This window comes from Gadus macrocephalus, chromosome 7, assembly GCF_031168955.1.
Source record: "Gadus macrocephalus chromosome 7, ASM3116895v1".
NCBI lineage: Eukaryota > Metazoa > Chordata > Actinopteri > Gadiformes > Gadidae > Gadus > Gadus macrocephalus.
This window is the reverse complement of record NC_082388.1, coordinates 14,589,172-14,616,890: the sequence shown is the minus strand read 5'-3', so window position 1 is coordinate 14,616,890 and position 27,719 is coordinate 14,589,172. Positions and strand designations below refer to the sequence as shown.

The 27,719-nt window shown below is 43.9% G+C and overlaps 1 protein-coding gene across 1 annotated transcript in view; it reads right to left on the bottom strand.

Annotated features, from left to right (window-relative positions):
• Positions 1 to 27,719, bottom strand: part of fstl4 (follistatin-like 4) — a 185,707-nt gene that overhangs the window by 95,988 nt on the left and 62,000 nt on the right. The window contains exon 4 of the mRNA XM_060056808.1: positions 15,529 to 15,771. Within this exon, the coding sequence (XP_059912791.1) occupies positions 15,529 to 15,771 (243 nt within the window). The remainder of the gene's footprint in view (positions 1 to 15,528; positions 15,772 to 27,719) is intronic.

Below are 27,719 nucleotides of genomic sequence, written 5' to 3'. Positions count from 1 at the left end.
GGCCTATTTAAATGAAATTGCATATTTAAATGAGGGCGTGGACAGGGAGGAGTTTGGCACCTCGGCATGTGCGCTCAATTCCACGTTGATCGAGATGTACAAAAGAAACGTGCTTGGATCCATGCGTTCGCACACTTTGATACATCTGAATTTATTTGTGCGTAAGACAGTTTCTGGGTTTTGGCGTACGCCAAGTTTCAGTATGAAATCCACGCAAGTCTTAGTACATGAGGCCCCAGGTGTGTGTGTGTGTGTGTGTGTGTGTGTGTGTGTGTGTGTGTGTGTGTGTGTGTGTGTGTGTGTGTGTGTGTGTGTGTGTGTGTGTGTGGTGTGTGTGTGTGTTTAGTCCCTTTCACACATGCAGTCAAATCCTGCAGAATTCGAGAAGAATACCTACACGGGGTCATGAATGAATGGGAGCAGGGATCGATATTCCAGGAAATGTACAACGCCAATTTGCCTGCTCAATACCTAGTGTTATTTCCCTCGCCATGTGTTCCCATGTGTGAAATGGCGCAAGAGGGAAACCTTCCAGAACGTAGCCGCACGTGTGAATCATGATCACGATACCTGGAAGGTTACCTGGGTAATTGACTGGGAACTATGTGAAAAAAAGGGGCTTAAGTGTATGAAGATGCATAAATAGATTCCATCCCAATATATTAAGTCCACCTCAATGGACTTTACATGTTGTAACCACCTCAATGTGTAAATTCCGCCCCAAGTCGCAGGACAGAGGACGTGAGGGGCCCATCCCATGTGCACGTTTGCAAGAGTCCATGCAGGATGCAGTAGCTAAGGGTCCATAGTAAGTAACAGACGTGCAAGTCTTAACGTTTCCTTGTGGGGCTCAAGCCTTGATTGTAAAGCCTGATGTCTACTAGCACAAAGCACTAGACAAGGGGCTTTGTGGTGTGCCAAGAGGGATGAGTATGTGGGTGAATGTGCTTCTCATCCTCGTAGTTCATGATAGAGGGGATGGGGAGGGGTTCCCCAGGATAGCGTGAATCTCCTACTGATGCTCCGCTCCGCGACCACCGACAGATTGTCTGGTTCGGCTCCAACTACGTCGATAGCTTTCCTCACAAACATTTTTAGTCTGTTGGCATCCCTTGGGTTGTTGTAAATAAAATAGGATACTGGCTTCTGCAGACGGTTAAAACATCTTCAACTGCCTATAGCAGGTGTTGAATGACCTGAGCCTCCTCAGGAGTAAGAGTGTGCTCTGTCCATTCTTTTTTGTATGAGTTCCCCTAGGGGTACTTTGGAGTACTGCAGGGGGCACTCATAAAATGTCAAATTAATTAACTAATAAAAAATAACTAACTATAATTTAAAAACCAACACGTCGTCAGTTTCAGGAGGAATATATTTTAATGAGATTCACCTCTATATGCTCTGACCCTCCCCTGGCGTGCTTCTTTTATGGGGAGAAATTAGCCGACAGTTGCATGAAGCACGGGCCATGTTTCTCACTAAATTGTGAGTATTTGCACTCTTTTAATATCCATGTTTACACTGACAAATAGAACGCTACCCAATAGGAAGCACATGCAATATTTATGTTAACTAGTATAATTTGTTTTTGCCTTTGAAGGGGACACTCAGCTGAAAAAATATCTTAAAGGGGGTACACTGGTAGAAATGGTTTGAGAACCACTGCTTTAGAGGGCTTTGTCCATGAGCATTCCCCGGAGCTTGTAGGGGTCCAGCAGCTCCACCTCCTCCCTCGGGGGGTGGTGGTAGTTAGGGGCCTTGTTCGGCCGGTAGTCCACCACTAGCTCCATTCCGTTATTGAGCTGGAGTTCATTGATATCACACCAATGTATAAGAAGCTCTCCACATTGAGCTCTGGGTTGCTTCTCCTTGTTGTCATTTGCCGCTGTTGACAATGGAGGAGTTATCAGAAAACGTCTGTAGGGGGCACACACTCGAGTTGAAGAGGAAGTTGGAGGAGTTGAGGGGAACAATAAATGTGACAGCACATTCTCTTGGCGTCAGTTTTGCTCACCAGTTGGGCTGTCTCCAACTAAGAATTACCTGAGTCAACTATGTGACGCCTCAGAGTCATAAATAATATTGTTTTCATATTTAAGTGTCACAATAAAAGTGTAATAAGTTACAAGTTTGCTGTTAAATCATAACAATTGATGTATTTTGTCACTACATTTAATTCTAGTTATTATAAGGGATGCTGTAAATACCCCACAATTGGAATAGAAGACCTACATGTCCGATACTCAAAGAATAGGCATACAAATTTGCAGGCACCTTTTTTTGTTTGCAATATTCTCAACTAATTCAAACATGTCTATTGTCAGTATTGAGATGTATTGAATTCAGTCTACCTGCGTTTCACCAATACCAGAGCTTTTATACATGCTTTGTTCTGTGGTAGAGCTAGATGGATACACTCCTAGTCTCCTACACATTTTAATCTTGGATCCATCGGGGACATTTTGAAACGTGAGATGAATTCCGAGTGCTAGTGCCCGGCCACTTTGCGACACTCATACGAGATATAGCGTCTTCAGTTCCCCTCATCAGATCATTGTAATTCGAAGCATGAATATCTGTTGAACATCAAATATCGTTCTTCCTTAAAAAAAAATATTTCAAACTACCCTAACAATCAGTGGATAATTTTTTAAATAAACAACTAGACAGCAGCACTATGTTCCTTTATATTTCTGTTTCAGTTTGATGTTGGTGCGTTCCCGGTGGGCAGTCATTATATTGAATCTTGTCAAACGTGGGCAACAATAGCCAGAAAACGTTGAAAACTAACTCAGATTTTAGTTTCAACAATGATGACTATAATAACAATGAAAGCATGTGCTTAGCCTCCCAAAAAATGCAACTACTCGACCCGAACAAAAACCTTACCCTGCTTAGAGCCCTGAGACTAATTAGTCGGCTAGACGAGGGGTCAGCCCTTCTCCCCAGCACGCCCATGACAGGCATGTACATGTACTCTGCTGATCTGCAGCACTCCCTCTGCTCCTCCTACACTTCCACTGACCACTGCTGAGCAGCCCCGGTGGTGGCAGGGAGCCTCCCGACAACGGGCAGGTCTGTGTGTACAAGCCTTGTTAGGCTGCGGTGCGATGTGCCGAGGGAGGAAAGGGGAGGACATTGTAGCTGTATGCCTCCTTAACGTTGATATACAGCTTGCATACAGTCCAGGGTTTTATTCTCTTTTTTGTTACAGGTCACATGCTGGGGGAAATTCAGCAGAGTTTTGGCAACCTTAGATTGGTTAGGATTCCATCTACTACGTCTGAAGATCAAAGCTTTGTCTGAAATTTAACCACGGTGGAATGGTTGATATAACTCGCTTGGGTCGTAATACCTACACTTGCCGGGAAGTTAATGTCCGGGAACACACATGTTGCTTTTCTTTAGGAGATAAAGGGGTTCGCTACGCCTTATAAAGAAAATATAACAAGGTAGGGCTTTCCTTCATGATAAAGGATAGAGAAAATAGATGAGGGGAGGAAAGTCACAAAGAAATTGAGTACAATGCAAAAGGGGGACCAGGAAATAGGAGAGTGAAAAGTGGAATCATATAAAGAGGATGGGAAATTATAGAGTTGCAGCGAGATGGGAACCAGCCATTTTCCGTGGCCCATCTCAGATGTATATAGAATGTGAAAGAAGAGAGAGAATACGTCGTGAGTAGAATGTTTTCTGTTTGCAGATTGTCTTGTCTGGCTATTCAATGAAGGACTTCATCAGAACTCAATCTTGTACAAAGTCTATCTAAAATCTGTGCATCCCAGTAAACTTTTTCAAACAAAAATATACACTACAAAAACTAAAGTTCCAATTTTTCTTGGACACTGTTGCCCTTAAACACAACAGATTACATCTAATTTTAAATGGACATCATCAACAGGGGAAACTTAAATAAAGCTGTGAATGACCTGAGAGACAAGGCATTGAGGGCCTTCTGCGACATTCAATGAAACGTCAAACTGGACCTCCCAGTCAAATAATAGAATACATCACTCTCTACGGCTGCGAGGTCTGCGGCCCATTCACCAACCCAGACTTTACAAATTGTGACTCTTTGCTTTCCTCCGCACTGCCTAATTCTGCAGATTCATGCTGAGTGTCAAAAGAAAAACACCAAATAACCTATCACAGCAGAATTAGGACGATATCCGACTATTATTAATTTTCTGTAATCACTTGAAAAAGAGTGACGGCACGATTCATAACAATGCCCTTTCTCTCTCTCTGTGCGTGAGAGAGAGAGAGAGAGAGAGAGAGAGAGAGAGAGAGAGAGAGAGAGAGAGAGAGAGAGAGAGAGAGAGAGAGAGAGAGAGAGAGAGAGAGAGAGAGAGAGAGAGAGAGAGAGAGAGAGAATAAGTGATGGGCTCCTCCATCACAGAGATAGAAGTATCTCAGGGGGTGGGGGCAATGTGTGTGCGTGTGTGTGTTTGTGTGTGTGTGAGAGAGTATGAGTGTGTGTGTGTGTGCACACTTGCTATGAATGTTTCGGGGCTGATATTCCCCTCTAAGCACGCGGCTATCGGCTCAAAAGCAATTACAAAAGGCGAGGAGTGTTTGCCTCCTATGAAGTCAACTGCCACTCAGGATTTCAATTATCGCTCTTTCTCAGCAGGTAAATCAGGGCTTACACAAAGAGAATGGGACAGGTATTGGAAATAATAACTTCATAAGTCTGCGGCAGATAAGGCAACACACCGGCTCTGACCACAATGAGTCACAATATCTTCCTAGATAACAGGGTTAAAAATTAATTCATGTGCATTATATATATGTAGAAATATATTGTCACCTGAACCCCGGCATTGTGCATTCATAGGGATACAGTCACAATATCATGAGCTCCACAGATGATAGTTGTGTTCTTTCAAATGTCAGTGAACCCCGTTTCAGCTCGAATGCAAACACTGTGGTGTTATTCTATAAGTAGCCGGGGAGCTTAAACCTCTCTCGAACCCGAGAATCAACATCAGCCGCTGCCTCTACAAAGCTGCACTCAACCACACACACAACCACCGTGCTGCCCATAAAATATGAACTGTGTGCGTTCTATAAGACGAGCACAATATAGGCCTCAGTTGAGGTCTACAACTGTACAATTTGAAAGGAATAAATAAAACCCCCTACATTTTACATTTTACATTTAGGGCATTTGGGCATTTTATCCAAAGCGACTTACAATAAGTAAATTTGTCAGAAGAAGGTGAAACAGTGTATCGCTATCAGTACAGTAAGGATGTTAATAGAAACAAATACAAAGCACTTACAATCGCTAGGTTAAACTTCCCCAAACACTTATTCTTTTCAACTGACCACTTGTGTCGAGTGATATTTTAATTGTAGATCAGGTATCACGTTTGCTGGCCACACTTTACAGGCCACACTACGCCATCAAATCTACACCAATTCTGCTTGTTTGGTAATACACATGAATAGACAAGTAATAATGTTGCACAGAAACAGGAGAACTGGCTGTGGGCTAGTGCACACATCCAATGTGTGCAAGCTTCTGTACTACATCAATTATTCACCTTTACTATCTCTTTTCTTATATGTCTTCTTTCTTTGGCTGTGGGCTGCCAATACTGATGCTTTCCAGTGTCAACGACCACATCGGCAATAGTGACAAACCAAAGACATCATTGAGTCTAAATGGATGGGTGCATATCATGTACGCACGCGTGTGACTTTAAGCTTGTGACTGAGGAGGGGAAGCAGAGTGACAGGAGAAAAGGAACCGTTTACAGCATGATGGACACCTGTACCCACGGACAGTCAAACACAAAGCCGCATCTGTCATAGCGGTCTATGAGTCTGGCTTGCGTTCTCTCCAATCAGAAACCTAGAAGGCCTACAGGAAACCTCTGCTCAGGTACTCACCAGAGTGCACATACATCGAAATTAAATGTAGAAAGTTTGCATACATTTTTTGTTTTGTCTATATATATATATATATATATATATATATATATATATATATATATATATATATAAGGTCTTCCATTGGAATAAAGGATGAGAAGGTTTCTCATGCTTTGCCTCCCAACTCTTTTGCGATAAAACGTAGTTGGTCGTTGCGATATCCCAAAACAGTGCGTCTGTGAGCCATAAAAATGGGTTTACGAGGTCCAGCAAACACCAAATAAACATGAGCGCTGCGCTGGGTTATGGACATCTGCTGATGCTGTTCCATGGCGCTGCATACCATTAGCCATTAAATCACCCATTCATGTCTGCGTATAAGCAGAGAAATCTGGTCAAATGGTGAAAAGAGGCAGTTAAGGCCCATTTCAAGTAAACAGCCTTGAAAGGCGTCTCGTGAATCCTGGCCTTTCTGTTTTGGCAGTGCGTCGACCCTAGGTTCCCATATTCACATCTTCACATGGAACATCAAAGCCAATTATCGGGTTTTAAAGAGCTTGTTTACAAGGACGGGGACCCCTCCACCGCACACCGCACAGCTAAGAGAAGTTAATAGACACAGCAGTCCGCCTTTATTTAATATACTGTGGAGGGGAGACCAGCTAAAGGTGTTGTAGCGCAGATTAATATTGACTTTATGTTCCGTTATACTGTAGAGAGTCCATATTGACAGCACATTTATGCGTGTAAACATCCTGGTGGGATCCTTTTGTACGCCAGATGACATTCCTTTGAGAACTCTTGAATCGGAGGGAACCTCAGCACAGGTGACAAGGGAGTGAGTTGTGCCGCCATTGGTTGTTTTGGCACAGTGTCCTGAGCTGTGTTAGTCAATTGTAAGGCCTGTTCATTACCTGCTGAAAAGACTCTACAGCCGGCAATGTGGAAATATATAATCCGACAGCTTGCATTGCACAGGACAGTGGAGGAACTATTTATCGGTTCACACACGAGAGCGAGCGAGAGAGAGAGAAAGAGAGAGAGAGAAAGATTTTGAGGAAAAATAGAGCACCACATTTCTTTTTAACTGTCAGCTGTCTATCAGTGGATTGATACCTGTTTCAAAAAATACCTCCTGAGTGACTCTCTGCCTGTGATCTTCCTCCACCCTACACTCAAAAACCATTTTCTTGAAGTTTCACCGTATTACACTCTGAACCGGGCTGGCAGTGGCTGCCTCCCTAAGCAGTGCATAGCGTTGGAGATGTCTAGTGGACCCTTATCCTCTCTACTACAGTCAGGCTGCAGAGCGACTTGCTGATTTTGCACCGGTATTCAACAAGGGGTAAAGGAAGAGAGAGCTGTTCAAGGTGGGATCCGTTCAGGGTAATTAGGAGCTGTCAACCTGGCTGAGCTCGGAGGGGATTGAGTGTTTTGAAAAGTAATTAAATTTGATTAACCTTAAGTGGCGAGACAACGTCACACAGACTCTGGATATGTTTTGTGTGAGGGATTTCTTTGCATCACTTTGCCTGCGTGTGATGTTACTAAGTCATTATACTTTCTTAATTTAATTTAGTTTATCTTCATCCCTCCAACAATCGACATAGACTGCAGGAATGGTGAGAGAAGCTTGAAAGTGTCGCTCAAATCCCCCGTCCGTGCCTTATTGGAGGCACAGCGAGTGAAAATATGTCTCGAGAGGGTGAGAAAGCTAGATAGATAAATAGATTGGATAGAGATGGATCCGTCTGGCTAGACAGACAGATATCCTTGAGCGGCTTCGGCAGGGTCACCCAATAAATTATGTGATTCATTACTGGATTGCTATTTAAATTATTGCTTTTGGAGATTTTTACAACACCTCTCCCTAAACTCCCTGCTTCTATATTGGACTCTGCATCATAAAATCATATACAAGCTACTTTTAAATGTGTCTGGCCCAGGATCTTAAAACGCCCTGTGTAATCTTCCCTGCTTCACCGCTATTAGACTGATTAGAGGGTTGTAGACTGAAGGAGCTTGGAGGTGTGTCTTAACTCTCTCTCCTCAACTGCCAACAGCCTTTAAAGAGCAGCGTTTTGGCAACGCAAAATAGATGAAATACAGTAAATAAAAATCCACAGCCTCAAAGACATGGACTGCTCCCAAATAAACACCACCTGTTAATGCAACAAGAGGGAACACGGAGCCAGCAGCGCATCCACTAAAAGGCTTTTGACAAACACAACATCAGGGACTTGTTAATTACCTCCACAACGAGAGAGAGAGAGAGAGAGAGAGAGAGAGAGAGAGAGAGAGAGAGAGAGACCCAAAACACATAATCCAGAATTAAATCATATATTCACAGGTGGGTGTGTGGCAGGGTACTTTTTTGTAGAGTATGTTTATGTATGTTTTAATTATAGCAACCAACCAATTAGTCAATGCAATTTAAACCCATCACAGCATAATATAACAACCATCCAAATCATCCTGTGTATTGGAACTATTGCTTGTATTCCCTGAAGCCTGAGTGTCTCAATAATCATGATTCTAAGTACAGATATGTGTAAAATAATAAAGTTGACAGAGATCAACGAAACATGATTATTATCATTTATCTGTAAAGCGACTCAAAAAGAACTCAGTACATTTAACAACTATATATGTTGAGAGACCGAAGACATCTTATCTATTTCACCATCTGGTGTCCATGGAAGGCAGGGGCCAGAAGATCTTATCAGGGCATCTATTTCAAAACACCATCGCTTTCTCTAACCCAGGCCTCTATTGGACCTGTGGGGGGGGGATGGTCAGGCTTAATGAGGCAGAGCAGGGTCTACCTAGCTAGGACGAGAGAGAGAGAGAGAGAGAGAGAGAGAGAGAGAGAGAGAGAGAGAGAGAGAGAGAGAGAGAGAGAGAGAGAGAGAGAGAGAGAGAGAGAGAGAGAGAGAGAGAGAGAGGTTAATAAGCACCGCACTGTAACACATAAGTCAGGGGAGGCCTGCAGGGTATTTGTTCTATGTATGTGTGTTTTTGTGTGTGTGTGTTCTTTATTTGTTCCTGTCACGCGTGACAGCACAGCCAGAATCCCGATTAACCTAACACAAAGTTGGAAGGCAGCGTTTGCTCTAATGTTTTTGTGTGTGACCTGCACAACTTTATGACTCCACCGCCCCACTTTTGGCAAATTGGGTGCATTTATAAAAAGTGTCATTTTGACTTTGCTGAATGATGTGGCCTTAATGGGTCATGGCAGAACGAATGGGGTCATTTAACACAAGCAGAACGACGCATGGGGTGATTTTCGTCGAAGACATTTCAACATGCCTCTGCCTGGTAAAAAAGGTTATTATTTCTTTGGCAAACAAGGCATCAAAAAGTGCAGTCAAAAATATGACTAATCAAGTGCCCAAGTCCTTCAACGGACCGATTGCAGAGGAAGCTAGAGTGTCGACACTAAGCAGTGGCGGGAGGAGGCTATCAGCCTGGGAGAGAGGGACATCCAGGCAGATTAAAGGAGAGGGAGAGAGGGACATAAGGGTGGAGAAACCAGATAATGCAATAGAGGACCACTATATTCATATATATATATATATAGATAGATATCCACGTGCCATTGTCGGTCAGCCTAGAAGGCCTACGGGCGTCTGCAGCGTGCTGCAGAGTTTATCTCCCTTATGAGAGTCAATGTGTTTTGTGTGGCCAAGCTAATGGTCTCCGCCATGGCCCGGGCCAGAGGGGTTAGCAAGCAACAAGACATATGATGGGAGGCAGAGAGGTGCCAGAGGCTTCTAGGAGGCGGTGGCGGTGTAGGGGGAACAGGGATTGGATGGGCTGGGGGGGAAGGGCTGTATGAGAGACGCTGGGGTGGATAATGCTGCAACTGGAACAGGGCAGTGGAGACCAAACGGGACAAAGCCTTGTAAATCAAAAGATGGACGGACAGCAGGAAAAATGGATCAATAGGTAAAAGGGACACATGATGGATGTGAAGTTAAGATGGATGTGGCTTGGGTGGAGGGAATGATGGATAGATTGGATGGACAGATTTGTGTGTGTCTGGATCCATACATTTTCACCCAGGGTCTGCACATTTAAAAAAAATTGATGGATTGCCAAATGATGGAAAAGGTAAATGTATTTATTGAAAAGTATGATCAGACCATTGGAAGAGCCTTCTGTCTGGTGGAAACCAGTGCTGCCAAGGCAGCAATGTAACTAGGAGATAAAGATCATGGAGCTGAAAAATCATTTTATGCAATTTATCTTTCACGTTTCATCATATTAGCGTTTTCTAATCAAAGCCAGGGTCAAAATTGTGCTGACCGCATTTTGATGGATAAACTTTAGTTATTAATTAGACTTCAGTTGCAAAGAGTGCACAGTATATAACCATCCACCTGCTACAATGGCTTCTGATGAGGTTCTTTGCTGGTAACCTGTTAAAAAAAAATAATGCAGTCTGCTAACTCCCCCCTGCCTTCAGTGGGAAATGAAAACATCTTCCACCGAAGACATACTCAAGGATGTGTGTTCCACTCGATTGAGTATAGAAATAGTTTCTAAATGATTTAAACGATTCAAATTGCCCCATCCACTTCTCCCTTATTTACTGACATCAACACTGGCTCATGTGTGTTTTATATACCATTGTTTGCACTCTCCAGATTAGCTGTAAGGTCCGCCCGCTCCAGTGTTTATGCTAAGAGGCGGTTGACAGAGGAGAACAATAAACCCCAGACAGACTTGTATCCAGCCTTTATTTCTTCACGCAATTATCTCTGGTTCCCGTCACAAACAGGAAGATCCGAGGCCGACAGCTTAGTCTGCTTTAATGCGATCGTGTCGAGCGCAGACGCACGGCTCCCGCCGGCTGAATTCCAGTCCGTGCTTGGGTGCTTATTCGAGTGGCTAAACCCCCCCCCCCCACTGCCCTCGGAAAACACATAAGCAAACACATTCACAGGCGGCACACGCTCAACGTGAAGGGATGAGATAGCCCTGTGGGTTTGGTGTGAGAAGTATGACACCTTTTGCACTGATAAAGAAACAGGCTGGGCTAATGGTTGACAACTGGATCTGGGAGTGACCACTTCAGGGAATAAAGGAATCTCTGTACTTCACATGTCAACAATGGCAAGTCTGAGTAGTACCTGATGATCACTTTTTAAATAAAAACCAATAATCGCCATAGACACATTTCTTCAAGATGGCTGCAGACCTAATTGGTTCAGCCGCTGCATATCTCTTCAACCTCCCCCTGATCTCTAATGAGATTCCCTTCACAACTGTGTTCTGCCACTATTTTGAAGGGATGAGAGGACCTACTTTAGCAACTATAGATTATTCTCTGATTAATCTGTACTGGGAAGGTTTGTAAGGGAACAGTGGAAGGACTTTTTAATGCCATTTATCCAAATATCAGCAATCAGAAACTAACATTTATGAGAGTTATTGTAGCAATGAACATTGTAAATTGTATCACAAAACCAATCGATTGGTTTTATTGATCGGGCAAATGCGTTTGACGTAGTTGACCATGTTGTTCTGAAACAGAGGCTGCATAAGAATATAGTTTTTTGCTTTATGAACTATATTACAGAACGGTAGTATATTAAAGTTAACTAAGCTTATCTAAAGGAGATCCCCAGGAGCCCATAGAGGGTCCACTTCAGTCTCAGTTGTCAGGCAAAGGTGGTTTTAAAACCTCATAGGACTGACATAATGTTATTCTGAGATATTTGGAAGAAGCCTGAGAAAGGTTTTTTCCCCCTTTAAGGAAATAAGTAAGAGGTTGTAGTTGTAGTTACATCTGGTTCCTTGCCTTATTTAAAAGCCTTCGGGGTTTAGTATCAGTCCATCCAGTTCTCATTTTCTTTTTAGGTCAGAGGAATTTCGAGATCTGGATATTTCTTATGTTGGTATCGTATGAGAACGTATCAACTCAATGTCTACACTACATATTGCATAGTGTGTTTTTATAGGTTCTCCATCATCATAAAACTGTATCTCAGGCATTTTTTATCTAAAGAAGGCTCTCTCTTGGTGAAAAGGTTGTTTATTTTTTAATGCATTCTGGGTGAACTCCCTTCACACATCTGCCCACTTAAGGCTAACTCATATCATTCACATCCGCGTATACCCAGTGCTATACAAAACATCTTTGAAGGAATATAAAAGCACTCCTCTGCTTCTCCTTGACTTTTAATGGCGGTTGGCAAACAAAGTTATGGTGCATTGCCACCCGCCACCAACTGGAATGGAATGAGTGTGGATTGGGAAATGCTTGGAACGTGGGTACGGTCCACGCGGATCCTCAATTGTCGTGTGAAAGGAATCACGGGGTCGTCCTGGCGACCCGTACACGTCCACAGCGGCCCGCGGAGGCGGAACGTGGAGAGCATGTCCGAGCCTTTATAGCACAACACTGTTGACTGTTGTCGCACCGACCGATCACGACCAATCAGGCTGGGGAGATATTTTTAAAATAAACAATTACATGACTACTGTATTGTTTACATTTCATCACTGGAATGCAATAAACCTAATTGATTTCTGAAATTGTTTTTAAATTGAGTAGTGTGTTGAAGAGAAGAGAGGTAGCAATTATTTACTTCAGAGGCTGTTGCAAATTAATGTTGGAGATATCGAAAAGTAATGACTTGGAACAAATGTGCATGCCCTCCTGAATGATTTAAGGTTACCGCTATCAAGTCTGTATCGTCATATATATTATTTTTTGTTGATTTGTTGTTATAAATGATTATATTTAGTGCTCTTTATATCTAGGGATTCAAATGTGCTATTTTTTTGGGAATTTAGATTAAAGTAAGGTTGATCATGTAAATATCAATGTACATGAATGATGCAGGGATGCCATATGGTGGCGTCACATGGTTCGGTACAGTTGATACATTGACTTATAAATGCACATTGTTCTGCCTTTTCTCCATTTAAAACGCATTATTCTGACAGTACAGCTACCAGTATAGCTGTACTCAGAAGCATCTTCTTGGAAGCATATTGTTGCCTGAAGGCTGCGGGGAGCAGTGGTTGCTTGTAGTCAGCCGCTAAAATGTGTTTCCTTTTCATGCCTATTGTCTAATCCACCTGTTGACTTGAGGTGCGTTTGGTTACCACGGGCGACCGACTCCATTGTAATCCAACGGAGAAAGCGCCATGGCAATTTCAAGTGTGGCCCACCCCCACCAGCCGCGATGCGTCGGGATTGGCTACGCCTCCCAATCAATATGCACTCGGTGCCATCTTGCGTGGGGCAAAGGATTGCGGGAAGGCTCTAGTGTGGGCTTGCTCTCCGTTAAAGAGGCAGGACAAAAAAACGGAACTTCCGTTTATCTCATGCAAATGAACGCGGTGGGCGTTCAGCCGTGTGATTGGACCTGGCGGACCATTCGGACTCTTGTTGAATTTCATTTCCTGCTTTTAAACGCCCCTAACGTCAACGCTTTAAAACCCACAAGCAGAAGTTGAGTGAGTGGGGTGGTGAATCCACACGCTGCCCATCATGAGGCATGGCGTCTGATGGAGGGCCGGGGGGGGGGGGGGGGGGGGGGGTCAATCTGCCATGAGGCCCCTGATCTCATGGCAGATTGCTGCGGAGGCTGTCGCTTTCGGAGTGGAAGTCGTTTCCAAGCAGCCAGGATGTGGCGAACCTCAGCTGATTATGTGTGTTTTAAACTCGCCATGCTCCAGAGCACGACGCCCGACTTAGCAACACTCACGCGTCTGACTGCATAACAAGTGAAACGGCCTCGACTGCACCTCAGAATCCGTGAGCGTCACTTAACTTTATGTGTATATTTCCCCCCTTGTTAACTCTGGTATATACGCCGTTGGTTAATGTCCATACATATTATTTGTATCATTTATTTTAATTAGTTTTACCCTACAATAACTGAGTAATGTCTTATTTTGTAAGCAGTGCATGCCGGTCTGTTGAGAGTGGGCCCAGTTCCGTACCACTCAAAATGAATACATGACTGTTTAACCCCTCATATTTCTGGATATCTATATCTCATGATCCCAAGTCCACTGGTGGTGTATTCCAGCCACCGCCATGAATGGACCGCGAATGCTCCGGGCATGGATCAACAGGCCTCTCAGAACAGAGGAGCGTGGGCCACGTTCGGCTCTTCTTAGGAACACGTAGGCAGACACTGTCTCTGGTTCAAGTGGAAGAAACACCTGCTCAACATTATGTGGATGTTTATATTGAGGATTTATACAGTATACACAATTATTATCCGTGTATAACAGGTACACGCACGCACGCAAAAGCACACAGTCAATCTGCTGGTGTCAGAATACAGAATATTATTGTAATAAAGTTAGGCCTTCTGTTTTATCCTCTCAACTTTTTCAACTAATTAATAAATGTGATGATTGGCAGGATGAGAAATGAATGGGTGTTAATTTATGAAAATGTATTATGTAACGCGTTTGGCTCTATTTTCAAATTGATTCGTTATTCATCAATTTGTTAACAGAAATTAGATAAGATCCTTTGCATATACTTCAGCATGAACCGTCGTTATGAATAATAATAACTCCAAAGCTACCTTTCTGATTAATCTTTATTGAAAGTTGGTGCACAGATTCCAACAGGCACATTTAGTTTGCCAGCGGAAAGGACTGACTTGGTGCTTTTCCTGGCAGGTGATAATTACTACGTGAGTTTCAACTGACTTGTGAACACAAACAGTGCATGCGTGTGAATATTGTGTGTGCAGCCGTTTTGCTGGTGTCAGCGCCTAACTTCTGGTGCCAAGAAAAGTGCCATAACTGATGTTCAACCTCGGCATTATTCCATCTCCGCTATGAATCTGACTTTCTTGGTGAAACAATGACTGATTTGGAGCCGTTGGTGATTATACTACTAGGGACCAAAGGAGGTCAGTTTACCTTGGAGGCACATCTTGTGTGCTTGAATATTTGTGGTATTCAGATGATGTGACTCCCTGTTACTGCTGTATTTACTTCAGTTAGAGAAGAAATACCATTCTTTTTTTACATTTTAAGCCTATCAAATAATCTGATGGTACATCTTAATGCATGGCATATAAAAAATAGTTACATTATTCATACATGACATGTATTTTATTTGATATTTTCTTTCAATGGTATGCAGAAATTTCAAGATGTATTATTATATCAAGAAAAATTGTGAGTAGAATTCAGTGGATTTAGGTCAAAGAGACGACAACATATATGTTGGTTTTGTTGTGTTTGTGAGTGCAGGTTTGAAAGAGAGCGATGGAGAGAGAGATACAGACAGACAAACAAAAATATAGTTAATCCTGTAAATCATTGTAGCTTTCATGGTAGAGATAAAAAGTTGCCCTGAAATTGGAGTTCCCTGTCAAAGGTATTGAAAGTTTAGCGAAGGCCCTATACTATAGCATCAATGCTGCACTATAGCTCCTAGCTTAACGTAGCTTCTACAACTAATGGGCCCACAGAAGTAAAGCTTTCTGTAATGCTGTGTGTGTGTGTGTGTGTGTGTGTGTGTGTGTGTGTGTGTGTGTGTGTGTGTGTGTGTGTGTGTGTGTGTGTGTGTGTGTGTGTGTGTGTGTGTGTGTGCGCGCGCGCACATCGACGCAGGCAGACCGCATATGCAACGACAAAGACCCCAAAAGGGGCACGTACCTTTGAAGAAGCAGTCCTTGCTGTGAACCACGTAGATGCGTCTCTTCTCCAGACAGGCGGTGCGGTACACCTCGCAGTGGTTCTCGTAGAAGCGGCCGTCGGAGCCGCACACCGGCACGAAGGAGGGCCGGCACTTCTCCTGGCACACACACTCGGCGCGGCCTGTCTCCGCCAGCACCAGGCACTGCCGGCCGCGGCCGCAGTAGGTCCTCCGGCAGAGACCCCCGTCCGGGTCCGAGAGAGCTGTGGGGTTCAGAAAAGGGGGAGACCGAGGGTCAGCTGGACGGCCAGGGGTTTATTGTGTTCGGCGACAAGCCTCGGTTATGCAGTGTATTAAGTCGGGGTTAGGCTGCCTTGAATATTCCGTCCATGATGCCCTAATACAGTTTAAAAAAAGAAAACCGTTTTTTGGGATGTATTTGATTGTTTATATGTAGTTGTTTCTGTTTGGTTTTTTAGCCTAAGCAGCTGAGATTCCCTGATCCTATGGGGACAAAGTGCCATGATCAGGGGCAAGGCAGAGCACATTCAATAGCTGGCAGTGGTCCAACACCGGTGGAAACCTGGGTAGCCGGCAAGTCTGACATTGTCCCAGCCAATGATCTCCATACGCACCGTGGCGCGGCAAGCGCTCGACGCTCAAACAGCCATCAAAGTCTCTCGTCAACCTCAGGGCTAGCCAGAGACACACTGGGCACCACAGAAAAGAACAATTAGGCACGCAACTAGAAGTGGTGTTACAGCAACAGAAGGGAATACTCTGCTTCCTGCAGCCCTTGTTACAAGTCAGTGTTAATCAGGAGAAGCTCTTCACGTGAAAAAATGAGCCCAACAGCTAGTCAGGTGTTCTAATTATCACGTTGCAATAGAACTGAACACCCACGGTTTACACCCACTCACACGTGCAAAGACACACGCACACACACACACACACACATGCACGCACACCAATGAAAATTCCAATCAATAGGGATTGAAGCGGGAAAGGTCACACCTTCCTCCTAATAAGGTGTATGACTGTGTCTTGATGAACTTGATAAACATGTGTATGCAGCTACAACACTGTGTTAAAGGCAAGACACAAGGCGATAGAACAAGGTCACAAGTGAATCACATTTGAAGAGGAAACAATGAGGTGGCAAACTTCGAGCGAACTGATGTTTGAAGTTGTAGCTCCGAAAAAAATATAGGGTGCTTAAAATGTTCCCTTAAAAGTTATCAAGATATACAAGCTATACATTCTGATGGTTAGGCAACCTTTCAATGCAAGTGTTTGCTGGTGCTTTCGATCTTCACACATATCAGTAATAAACTTTTCTACAGTTAACGCAGAAATGTCTTTAATTCTGGAGATGATCGTTTCTTTGTTTGGTAATCCATCAAAGAAACCTCTGAACTGCTAAGGTTAGGCTCCTGTATATTTTCTCCATCAGAGAATGGCTCCTGCGTTTAGCAATGCGCTGCGCAAACCTTATAGCTGCCTTCTGTAACTTTATTTTTTGACAGCACATAGGGTTCTAAACCCACTACCCACGCTTAGCTTCTCATACTTGGCCACTGTCTTTTTGATTGATCAAACTCGATCCTCCTCATCTTTGAAATTACTTTTGTGTCTTGTTTCAAAATGGTGTCCAATTGAAGTTCAACAAACAACCTTTTCACAGCAATCTAACTTACGCACACAGGTCGTTCCTTTCGTGAAATGAATCCAAATTTGTTTGTCAAGGCGGCTGAAACAGGCGACAATTTGACAACCGACTTTTTTTTAGCTACTGCCGTTGTCAACTTGGATTTAATAAAACGTAGCTAGCTAGCTAGCCTAATGTTATCAGCTCCCACACGTCTGCTGGTAAATGGAAGGGCTGATGGTGGTAGACTGTAAATGGTGAGTGTGTTCTGTTTGTGACAAAATTGTGTATAGAGACTTGTCAATTATTTCAGTATTATTCCAAACCAAATTATTAGTTTGTTAACCATTAAACATTATCCAGAATTGTAGTTACTCAATTATAATGAGTGTACGCATGCCCTTACATGCAAGTTGTGGAATGCCATATGATGCCGAAGGCTGTAATCAATGATGATCATGAACAGGCAGAGGAGAGAGGGAAAACTACTGGTCTGGTTTCGCTCATTTGGGAACATAATTCCACAAACTTTAATTCATCGTTATCAGTATAATTAACAGTTTTTTGTGTATAAATGGCCAAAGTTATCATTAAAAGGCATTGATTTTGATCGTAGGAAGATCCTGAGAAAAGGTTGTTCCTTTTGTGTGTAATAAGGTCAAAGCCAGGGGGTTCATCAGAAGAAGAAATAATCCTGCGTCTAGACATTAATAATCAAACTGCCGAAAAGGGAAATTGAATTTGTGTAGTATAATCACATCTCAAACTGCCAGTTTATTTAATTATACGGTAATGCTCTGTTGTCGAGTACAAAAGTCCTTTGATTACATAAACAAGATTCATGTACGCATGAGGTGTGATGGCTTTCAAAGGCAGAATGTGCATGTGTGTGTGTGTGTGTGTGTGTGTGTGTGTGTGTGTGTGTGTGTGTGTGCATACACGCACACACACACAAACAGACTGAAAAAAATACTTTCAATCAAACAAGCACCGTATTATTCACCTTGTAAAAAAGGTACTCTAAACCTGGTCACAGATAAAAACAACCAAACACCCAAATACAATGGGGTGGGGCGTGGCTAACCCTCCTGGGGCGGGGCTGACCCTCCTAGGGGAGGGGCTAACCCTCCTGGGGGTGGGGCGTGGCTAACCCTCCTGGGGCGGGGCTGACCCTCCTAGGGGAGGGGCTAACCCTCCTGGGGGTGGGGCGTGGCTAACCCTCCTGGGGCGGGGCTGACCCTCCTAGGGGAGGGGCTAACCCTCCTGGGGGTGGGTGTAGCAGGGCTAACCCTCCTTGGGGCGGGGCTAACCCTCCTAGGGGAGGGGCTAACCCTCCTGGGGGCGGGGCTAACCCTCCTGGGGGCGGGGCTAACCCTCCTAGGGTGTAGCAGGGCTAACCCTCCTTGGGGCGGGGCTAACCCTCCTAGGGTGGTGCTAACCCTCCTGGGGGAGAGGCTAACCCTCCTGGGGTGTAGCAGGGCTAACCCTCCTGGGGGCGGGGGGAGAGGCTCACCCTCCTGGGGGAGAGGCTAACCCACCTGGGGTGTAGCAGGGCTAACCCTCCTGGGGGCGGGGGGAGCAGGGCAAACCCTCCTGGCGTTTGGCAGGGCGTAGCAGGGCAGTGTCTGATGCTGAGACGAGCGCCACTCCTTCACCTCCAGCTCCACTAATTGTTCTGCATGTCTTCCAAAGTATCTCTGGGAAATGCAAAGCGCGGCGGCTCCCCTGTGACCTTGTTGTTGGTGTGAAGGTCGAGGCGATTAGCAGATCGTTTGTGTTCTCCCAGAGCGGGAGATTAAACGCTTAGGAGCAGCGTCCGGCAGCGCTGCTCCCACCGGGGCCTGTTGTTCTGCTCCTCAGCCTGGCCCCTGTTACCTCCTCTCTCTCTCTCTCTCTCTCTCTCTCTCTCTCTCTCTCTCTCTCTCTCTCTCTCTCTCTCTCTCTCTCTCTCTCTCTCTCTCTCTCTCTCTCTCTCTCTCTCTCTCTCTCTCTCTCTCTCTCTCTCTCTCTCTCTCTCCATCTCTCTAACTCTCTCTATCTCTCTCTCTCTCTCTTGCATTGGTCTCACAAAACGGGACAGAATAAGGCAGCACGAACAATATGAAAAACAAGTCCAAAAGGACTATAAACGCTATTATTCAGTACACGCTAGTTGACATTTTGGCTGCGACCTGTTATGCATCCTTCATCCTGGGACTAAGCCCCACTCTCTCTCCCCTCACTGTGTTGGCTGCTGCCTTTTGCTGTGCCGTTACACAGGAGACTCAAAGTGCTTCTTGATAATCCTCTCTTCTCTAAGCTGTGGAAGAATGCTTTCGAAACAGCTCCTTACAAGTTCACGTGCACTGCAGCAGTGAGACAACGGACGGCCGGGCAGCCAGCGGGCATCCGGACTCTTACAAACTGCATCCCTTCCGCCACCTCCTCTCCGCCTCTCCCACAGCGTTCTCTCTCTCTCCCTCTCTGTTATCCGGCCCTCTTCTTTTCTTTCGCTTTTCATTGTAGTTTTGCATTCATCTCCAACTTTTCTTTGTCTGAATTTCTCTGCATGTGTATGGTTCTCTCGGTTACTGTGGGAAGGGGTTATGGGATTGCTTGGGAGTTGGTTTGATTGTTTACGAAATGCTATTTGAAATGAGAATTCCAATAGCATTTCAAACATCAAAACTACACCCTTTCTTGATTTTGCAACGTTTGTTTAGCACAAAAAACAGATTTGGTTTTAATTAAATCAGAACAATTAAACACAATTCTTTCAAGTTTTTGTTTTTGTTTTGTATTCCTTGGGGATTTATACCCCTTACAGGGTTGGATCTTTGTTATAAGGAAGCCAACCTACCGGCATTGTTATCCCATGGATTAATGAACATACATGAACGCTTACACATCCCCCATAAACACTGTCTCTGAACACAGAAGCCAGTGTACCCTGAGGGTTAGACACTCACCAGCATTTGGTTACCAAAATATGCCACAGAATATTCATTCCTCGAGCTATCTCAGCCTGGATTAATCCCTTAAGCATTTAAGGCAATCAAAACAGAATAACTTGTTGGAACTTTGATACTCTGTGTTCCAAGAGCTTAACCCGAAGGGCACACGAGGCCCCAGCCAAAACAGAACCTCAGAATGGCAGCCACTGAGACACATGTGTGTGTGTGTGTGTGTGTGTGTGTGTGTGTGTGTGTGTGTGTGTGTGTGTGTGTGTGTGTGTGTGTGTGTGTGTGTGTGTGTGTGTGTGTGTGTGTGTGTGTGTGTGTATGTTTGTGTGTGTGTGTGTGTGAGCAAATGTACGTTGTTGGGTGAGCATTTGTGTGCGTGTGTGTGCGTGTGCCCATGTGTGAGCACGTGTGTGTGTGTGTTTGTGTGTTTGTGTGTGTGTGTGTGTGTGTGCGTTTGTGCGTATGCACGTGTGTGTGTGTGTGTGCATGTGTGTGTTTATGTGTATGTGTGTGTGTGTGTGTGTGTGTGTGTGTGTGTGTGTGTGTGTGTGTGTGTGTGTGTGTGTGTGTGTGTGTGTGTGTGAGGACGTGTGTGTATGTGTGTGTGTTTGTGTGTAAGTGAGCACATGTGTGTGTATGCACGTGTGCGTCTGTGCATGCGCTCTTGTCAGCCAAAGTGCCTGTGACACTGCCATCAAAATTAAGCTCCTGTGTCCATCATCATTAGCGTAGAGATCCTTTGAGACCATGGCAGTCCAGATACTAAAACAACAAGTATAAAAGTATTGGTGTAAAACGACAAATAGGCACTGTGCTATCCTTTAAAGGTCAGTAGACTAACCATACTTTTCTATCTTCCCTTCTGTAGAAACAAGCCCAGAGAAGAAATCTGTGCCCCCTCTTCCTCACTCAGGCAGCCACACATGAATTCCCTGTGGCACTTTAATAATTCAACACAACGTTCGCAACAAATTATCATGAATAAAAATGACCGTATGAACATTGGTCTGAAATCAACTTGGGCTGTTCTCGGTAGAGCAATACGCAAACCAGATTCTGACTGATTTACACCAATCCAAACAATTAACACAAATTTAACATTGCCTCATAACTTTTTGCCACTTCTAGAAATGGTGAGGGTAACTGTGTGTCCTGATCTCCTGAAATTCCCATTCATCAAATGAAATATTTAGTAGGACAAGGAAAAGGGAGTAATGAAACATAATCTTTTCAGAGTTGAAGGATGAAATCCAAACTGAAGTGGATTAGTTGATCTGTGAGGTGAGGATGCAGTTGGCTTGGTGTGACTCCTGATTGACCAGCCAGCTGATGCCCCTAGCAACTCTTTAAGACCACCACTGGGTAATCACGTACAATTCACCAGTCAGCCATGAAGTTACAGCCCTGACAGCCTGACATATCAAGTAATATAATCAGTGTGAGAATGATCTTGAAGAAACTTTATGAAAACTAAAGCTGCTGACATTCATCTGAAGAGAAGCCCTGATCATCAACAAGCCTTAAAAGGAGATGATTTGTTGTTGTGTTCTCAGACTGATAAGGTTTGGATTTTTAAACAATCTCTGCTAATTTAAAAGGTTTTGCTTCTTCCATCTTTGTTGAAATGGAGTGTACGTTGGAATGTAGGACTAGGTCTATCTACGGCTAAAATAATAAAAAAAACAATTATAACCTTATAACCGGTATATTCTGATTTATTTGATAACAACTCTGTACTGTATACGTTTTCACCAAAAATTAAGAATGTCAATGAGATGAGCGTTTTTTTGTACCAATGTGTGTATGTGTGCGAGTATATGGGCCCTATTTTAACGGTCTGAAACGCAATTGAGAAGCGCCAAGCGCAAGTAGCTTTGTGGGCGGTTCTATGGCGATGTCGCTATTTTACCGGTGCAAAAATGACTCTTGCGCCCGGTGCAAATCTAAAAAGGGTTGGTCTGAAGTAGCCTAATTACCCATAGGTGTGGTTTGGGCGTAACGTGCAACAAACCAATGAGAGTGCCAGCTCCCATCCCCTTTAAGAGCAATGAGCGCATTTGAATCCAGCTCGTCTGCAGTCTCCGATGAGACGGATGCACATGCATTTCAAACTTCAAATTGCTCAGTTTATGGCCAAATAATATGGCCTAATTCACACATGGAATAAGGTTTTCTTCCACAACTTCAGAAATTTTGAGTCCTCAAATAAATTTCGGCAAAGAAAACTTATCACACATATGATATGCGGTAACTGTGGTTCTATTTCTTATCAGTATTGTATCCATTATCATTTTCGACTTGTGTTCCTAATGTGCATGTGTCCCCCCGTTAATATACATTGCCATTGACTGTTTTATGCGTTACGTGTTTAGTTTTCGTGTGTTTAAACAGATGGACGCACACACGCTAACCCGCATTCATTAATTATTTTACAATTACACACACGCGCGCCCGCATTCATTCATTCTTTTTAACACTCACTCGCGGTAAAACAATGCTTTCTCATGATCAAATACTCATCAATCCTAAAAGTTATGGGCATGTACACGATGTCTTTGTCAAGAAAATATGTGTTTGCTGTACGGTGTTTGCAAATGCATTGATTTAAAAGTACAACTTATTACCAATGTATCAGCTGTTCTTTCTCAAATAATTTACCAAGAATGTGTGGCTAGGTAGATGAGAGAAGCAAAGTGTATGCGCGAGGTGCACAAGCAACGTTATGCATGCGCCCTTAAAATAGCATCTGAACAACGCGCCACTGACTTTAAACCAGGTATTTCCTGGTTTGATGCGCAAGTGGTTTCTGAAATTGCAAAATAGCACCAGGGAACGTTCCCTAATTTACCGACGCGTGGCGCAGGAGGGAAAAGAACGCTCTGCGCCAGTTGCAAACTAGCAACGACACATGCGCCAGTGAGAAAGTAAATTGCGCCGGATGCAAGATAGGGCCCTATGTGTGTGTGTGTGTGTGTGTGTGTCTATTTGTGTATGTGCATGCTTGCTTGTTTGCTATTGGAAGCATAACGTGTAATAATGTCTGCTTTTGTGATTTCATTTTAAAGTAAAGCAGAGGAATTGAGGACAGCCTGAATCAGGAGGCTGTTGAAGAACAACAAACAGACCCCGCCCCTCTCCCTAACTCACACACACAAAAACACGTGCCTGCATACAAGCACAGAAGCACATACACACTTGCACGCACGAACACGGCAACGCAAACACACAAGCACAATATAGCTTAATTTATGTTAAGTTATTACTCAATAACTGTTCCTACAACAGCAAATGAGCTCTTAAGAATGCTGATTATAGCCCTATATATATATATATATATATATATATATATATATTTAGATGGCATATCAAAGTTAAAAAGGTTTTAGCAGGTTCTCCACCTCTCTCCCTCTCTCTCCCTCCCTCTCCGTTCCTCCCTCCCTCCCTCCTAGCCTGTTGGATTATGGGTACTACATGATGAAAATTAAACAGGTAATCATGTAAAACAACTGCCTTAGCTTTAGAGCTCATTATACGCTCAGCACTGGAGAATTTTCAAACACATGTAATGCTCTTAATTATTAAGTGTAGCGTGGGTTTCAAAAGGCATTGTACCTTGAGAGGGTACATTGATATAACTATAATAAAGTGGGCTTAAGAATAATAGTCATCTTATGTTAAGGAAGAAACAGAAGAAAGACGCGGGGGACTACATGAATTAGAATGATGAGAACAGGTTAAATACAAACAAGGGATATAAATACAAGAGAGCAAGAAAGAGAGGCGCATCCCAATGGACCAAAGACAGAGAGGAGGATAAGCAGGGATTTCAGCGCAGGAGGTCTCAGGGGGCAGATAGGACTGGAGCCAGAGACACACAGAGAAACAGCTGCCGAGAGACTCACTTGGTCCCCATAGAACCCACAAAGACTTTCTGTTCATCGGACCAAATGTCACTGGCCAGGTCCCACTGGTTTCTCAAAGTACAGACGGGTACTCTGACATGCTGGTGGGCAACAGATGGGCCAGGAAGAGAGACAGACAGGGAGACAGGCAGAGAGACCGGAAGACATACAGTCATACAGGGGGACTGACGGATGGACTAAAAGGCACATAGAAAGACATACAGAGAGACAGGTGGACTGAAAGGCAGACAGGAAGACATACAGAGAGACCGATGGTCTGAAAGGCAGACAGGAAGACATACAGAGAGAAGGGTGTATTGATAGGCAGACAGAAAGACATACGGTGAAACGATAGACAGGCAGGCAGAAAGGCAGACAGGTGGGCAGACAGGCCGGTGGAGAGAGATACAGGTAGACAGACAGGTAGGCCCCCAGAGGATGGTACGGCTCATTGGCTTCAGCATCAGGGGACTGTTGATCTGCTGCTGCATGGGACCCCATCTACACCCCTGTTTGGGTTTTTGGAGAATTTCTTTCTTTCATTTCTTGTCACTTTAGTGCTTACTTACACATGCTTAGGCCAGGTAAACGGACAGGGGGAAATCAGGCCAAATAGTTTCTTGTTGAAGCCGTAGTGAACGTATCTACAGTGCATAGAGTGTACATTTATGAAAATGAGACAGTGTGTGTGTGTGTGTGTGTGTGTGTGTGTGTGTGTGTGTGTGTGTGTGTGTGTGTGTGTGTGTGTGCGTGTGGATTATATTGAGGCTTTTAGGATAGCTAACATTATGCTCCTTCAACAGCTTTCACCTCTGGGCACAGACGGCTCGAACTAAATTATCGTTAGGGTTGAGAAAGAAAAACAGAGCAGACAATTTGAAGCGAGGGAAACGTTTGAGGCATATACCAAGACACAAAGAGTTGATGGACCATCATGGAATACAATGACTTGAGATAACTGGGGTGAGGCTGCTTGAGGCTGGGGTTGGTCGGAGTTCATATAATCTAGTTTCACCCGTCTTGCCAATCTCTAAGTGTACATAAAGAAAGACAACAGAGCCGTCTGAGAGGAGAACTTGGGCCGTGACTTGGATGTTTACCTTTTCATTTGGTCTCACTTTAAATAATTGACGAATATAATTTGTCGTTGTTACAGTTCATCTCGATAAGTAACATAATATAGAGAAGGCCTGAGGCCATGATTTACAGCAGAGCTGTCGATGTACCTACGTTGGTTGGTTTCACAGTGGTTCTCATCACCGGCCCGGTTGCAAAGCTACATGGGTAGTGTTTGAATGAATTAATAGACACTGTGATGATGGCACTGTAACGTGACATCATCACATGCTTGGGATTGGTCGTTGGTTTCGCTTTAAGTATTTTGAATCCAACGGTGCTCCCTACATCATATACATGTTTTAAAACCATTGAAGAGCCACAGCTGCTGAAATAACATGTGTATTTAACTACAAGTTTCAGGTTAAATTCAAGTTCAAGATGTTCATGAAGTATGTCATGAATGTCATGACATACTTAGAGAAGCCTATATGCTGTATTGTTTTGCAACAAGGCATCACAGTAACCATGGCAGAGAGTGCATGGTCCAAACAGAGCTCTAATCTGTAGAGCTCATGGAAATATTGGACTGTTTTAATACAGCGCACTAGAGGTTTTCCTGACACTGCACATTTTAATGAAGGGCTTTTTGGTGTTTCCTTCGTTCTAATTAGAGAGTGGGAGGAGGGGGTCGATAGAGAGGGGGAGAGAGAGAGAGAAAGAGAGAGAGAGAGAGATGAGCCAGAGAAAGAATAAAAGGGAGAGCGGGAGTAAAACAGAAAGAAACAGAGAGAGGGGGCGAGAGAGAGAAACAAGTAAAAGTGAGACACAGAGTAAAATAGAAAGAAACATAGAGAGGGGGCGAGCGGGCATGAGAGAGAGAGAATAAAAGAGAGCAAGACCATGTTGGCTCCATAAAACCTATGCTTGATAGAATGCATGGACAGTCTGAATGCAGTGTTTATGCAGCCTGATAGCCGCCCCCTACCCAAACATAGCTTTATGATCTGCTTGTTGGATCTCCGGTGCTGTTGGCCAGCCAATGTGTGCTGTATCCCACTAATGTAAAGCTGCTATTGCTACATTACCACTGTGCCCGCACCACAGTTCAGACCACAGCATTGCAGACCTTGGACCTCATATGGCTCACCCCTCCTCATATATTCACATTAACAGTCGCCTGTCCAACATGGATATAAGCCTCCAGATGTTCTGTGTGTGTGTGTGTGTGTGTGTGTGTGTGTGTGTGTGTGTGTGTGTGTGTGTGTGTGTGTGTGTGTGTGTGTGTGTGTGTGTGTGTGTGTGTGTGCGTGTGTATTTGTGTGATAGTGAAAATAAGGCCTTATGGGAACAAAGGAAGAATTCCAGTGTGTGTATGTGTGTCATGGTTGTCTGTTGCACAAATTAAAAAATATATAATTGTGTCTCTCACGTCTCATAGTGAGCAGACAAATCAATCATGGACCTGGATTTGCAGGTGTGTGCGTGTGTGTGTATGTGTGTGTGCTGTGTGTGTGTGTGTGTGTGTGTGTTTGTGTGTGTATTTGTGTGTAGCAAAACTCCTTGTCCATGAACAAGAAAATAAATAAATAAAATAAAATGTATTTCATGGCCTTTAGAACCCATGAGCACCCCCAAGACCCCCAAAACATCCAAGGCCGGGACACCCTGCATCTTAATCCCCTCCATCAGTCATCTCCCCCCTCTGCTTATCTTGCCACCTCTCTTGCTTGCTATGTTTCTGCTGATACTAAAGCCCCTTGCCCCCGCTCCCGGCAGGGCTGCGGGCGATAGGGGGGCTGGGAGGAGACCCCGCGGGGCCCGCGCCCATGGTGCTCTTGGCCCTCTGCTCCCCGGTCTAACATGACTAATAGGCCCCCACAGAGGGAAGCTGAAGAGGAGAAAACAGGGGGGGGGGGGAAGAGAGAGAGAGAGAGAGAGAGAGAGAGAGAGAGAGAGAGAGAGAGAGAGAGAGAGAGAGAGAGAGAGAGAGAGATATTCCCATTGGGGGGACCACTGATGGACACTGAGAGAGAGTCCGGTGATGGCATTGCTTTGTAATCATACTCTCTGTGAAAAATACAAAAAAACGTCTGCACATTTATTATTATTATTATTATTATTATTATTATTATTATTATTATTATTATTATTCTATATCGACAATTATTGAAAACAGCTAAACAATGTTTGACAGAGAATGACAAAAACATTGGATTTGACTCCTGTGTTCTCTAAACTACAGTCCTATTTTTGTAACATGGAGAAAATGAAAAAACATATTATAAAGAGAAAATACTTATTATTACCACGTTTAAAAAAAACAAAAAAAGGTTTGGATTCAGTGGCTCTTTAATGCTACCTATAACTGGATACCAGAGTAGAAAATGTTGGTGAGACCATGGCTCAGAAAACCTTTCCACTATATTCATGGGGGAGGTGCATTGGGGTGAGGAGGATGGGAAGGAGGGCCTCAAAACCTTTGGGAGCGACAGGGCATTTCCTTTTCTCTCACAATATGGGAGGACACCCCAACTCTCTGGTAGCATGCTGCAACCTATTTGTTTGGAGTGTGGAGGAATTATTCGATAGTAGGCTAAATCGTACAAGTTGCATCTTTAAATAACATAACCACATAATGTGTTGGGATATTGACTATTTTT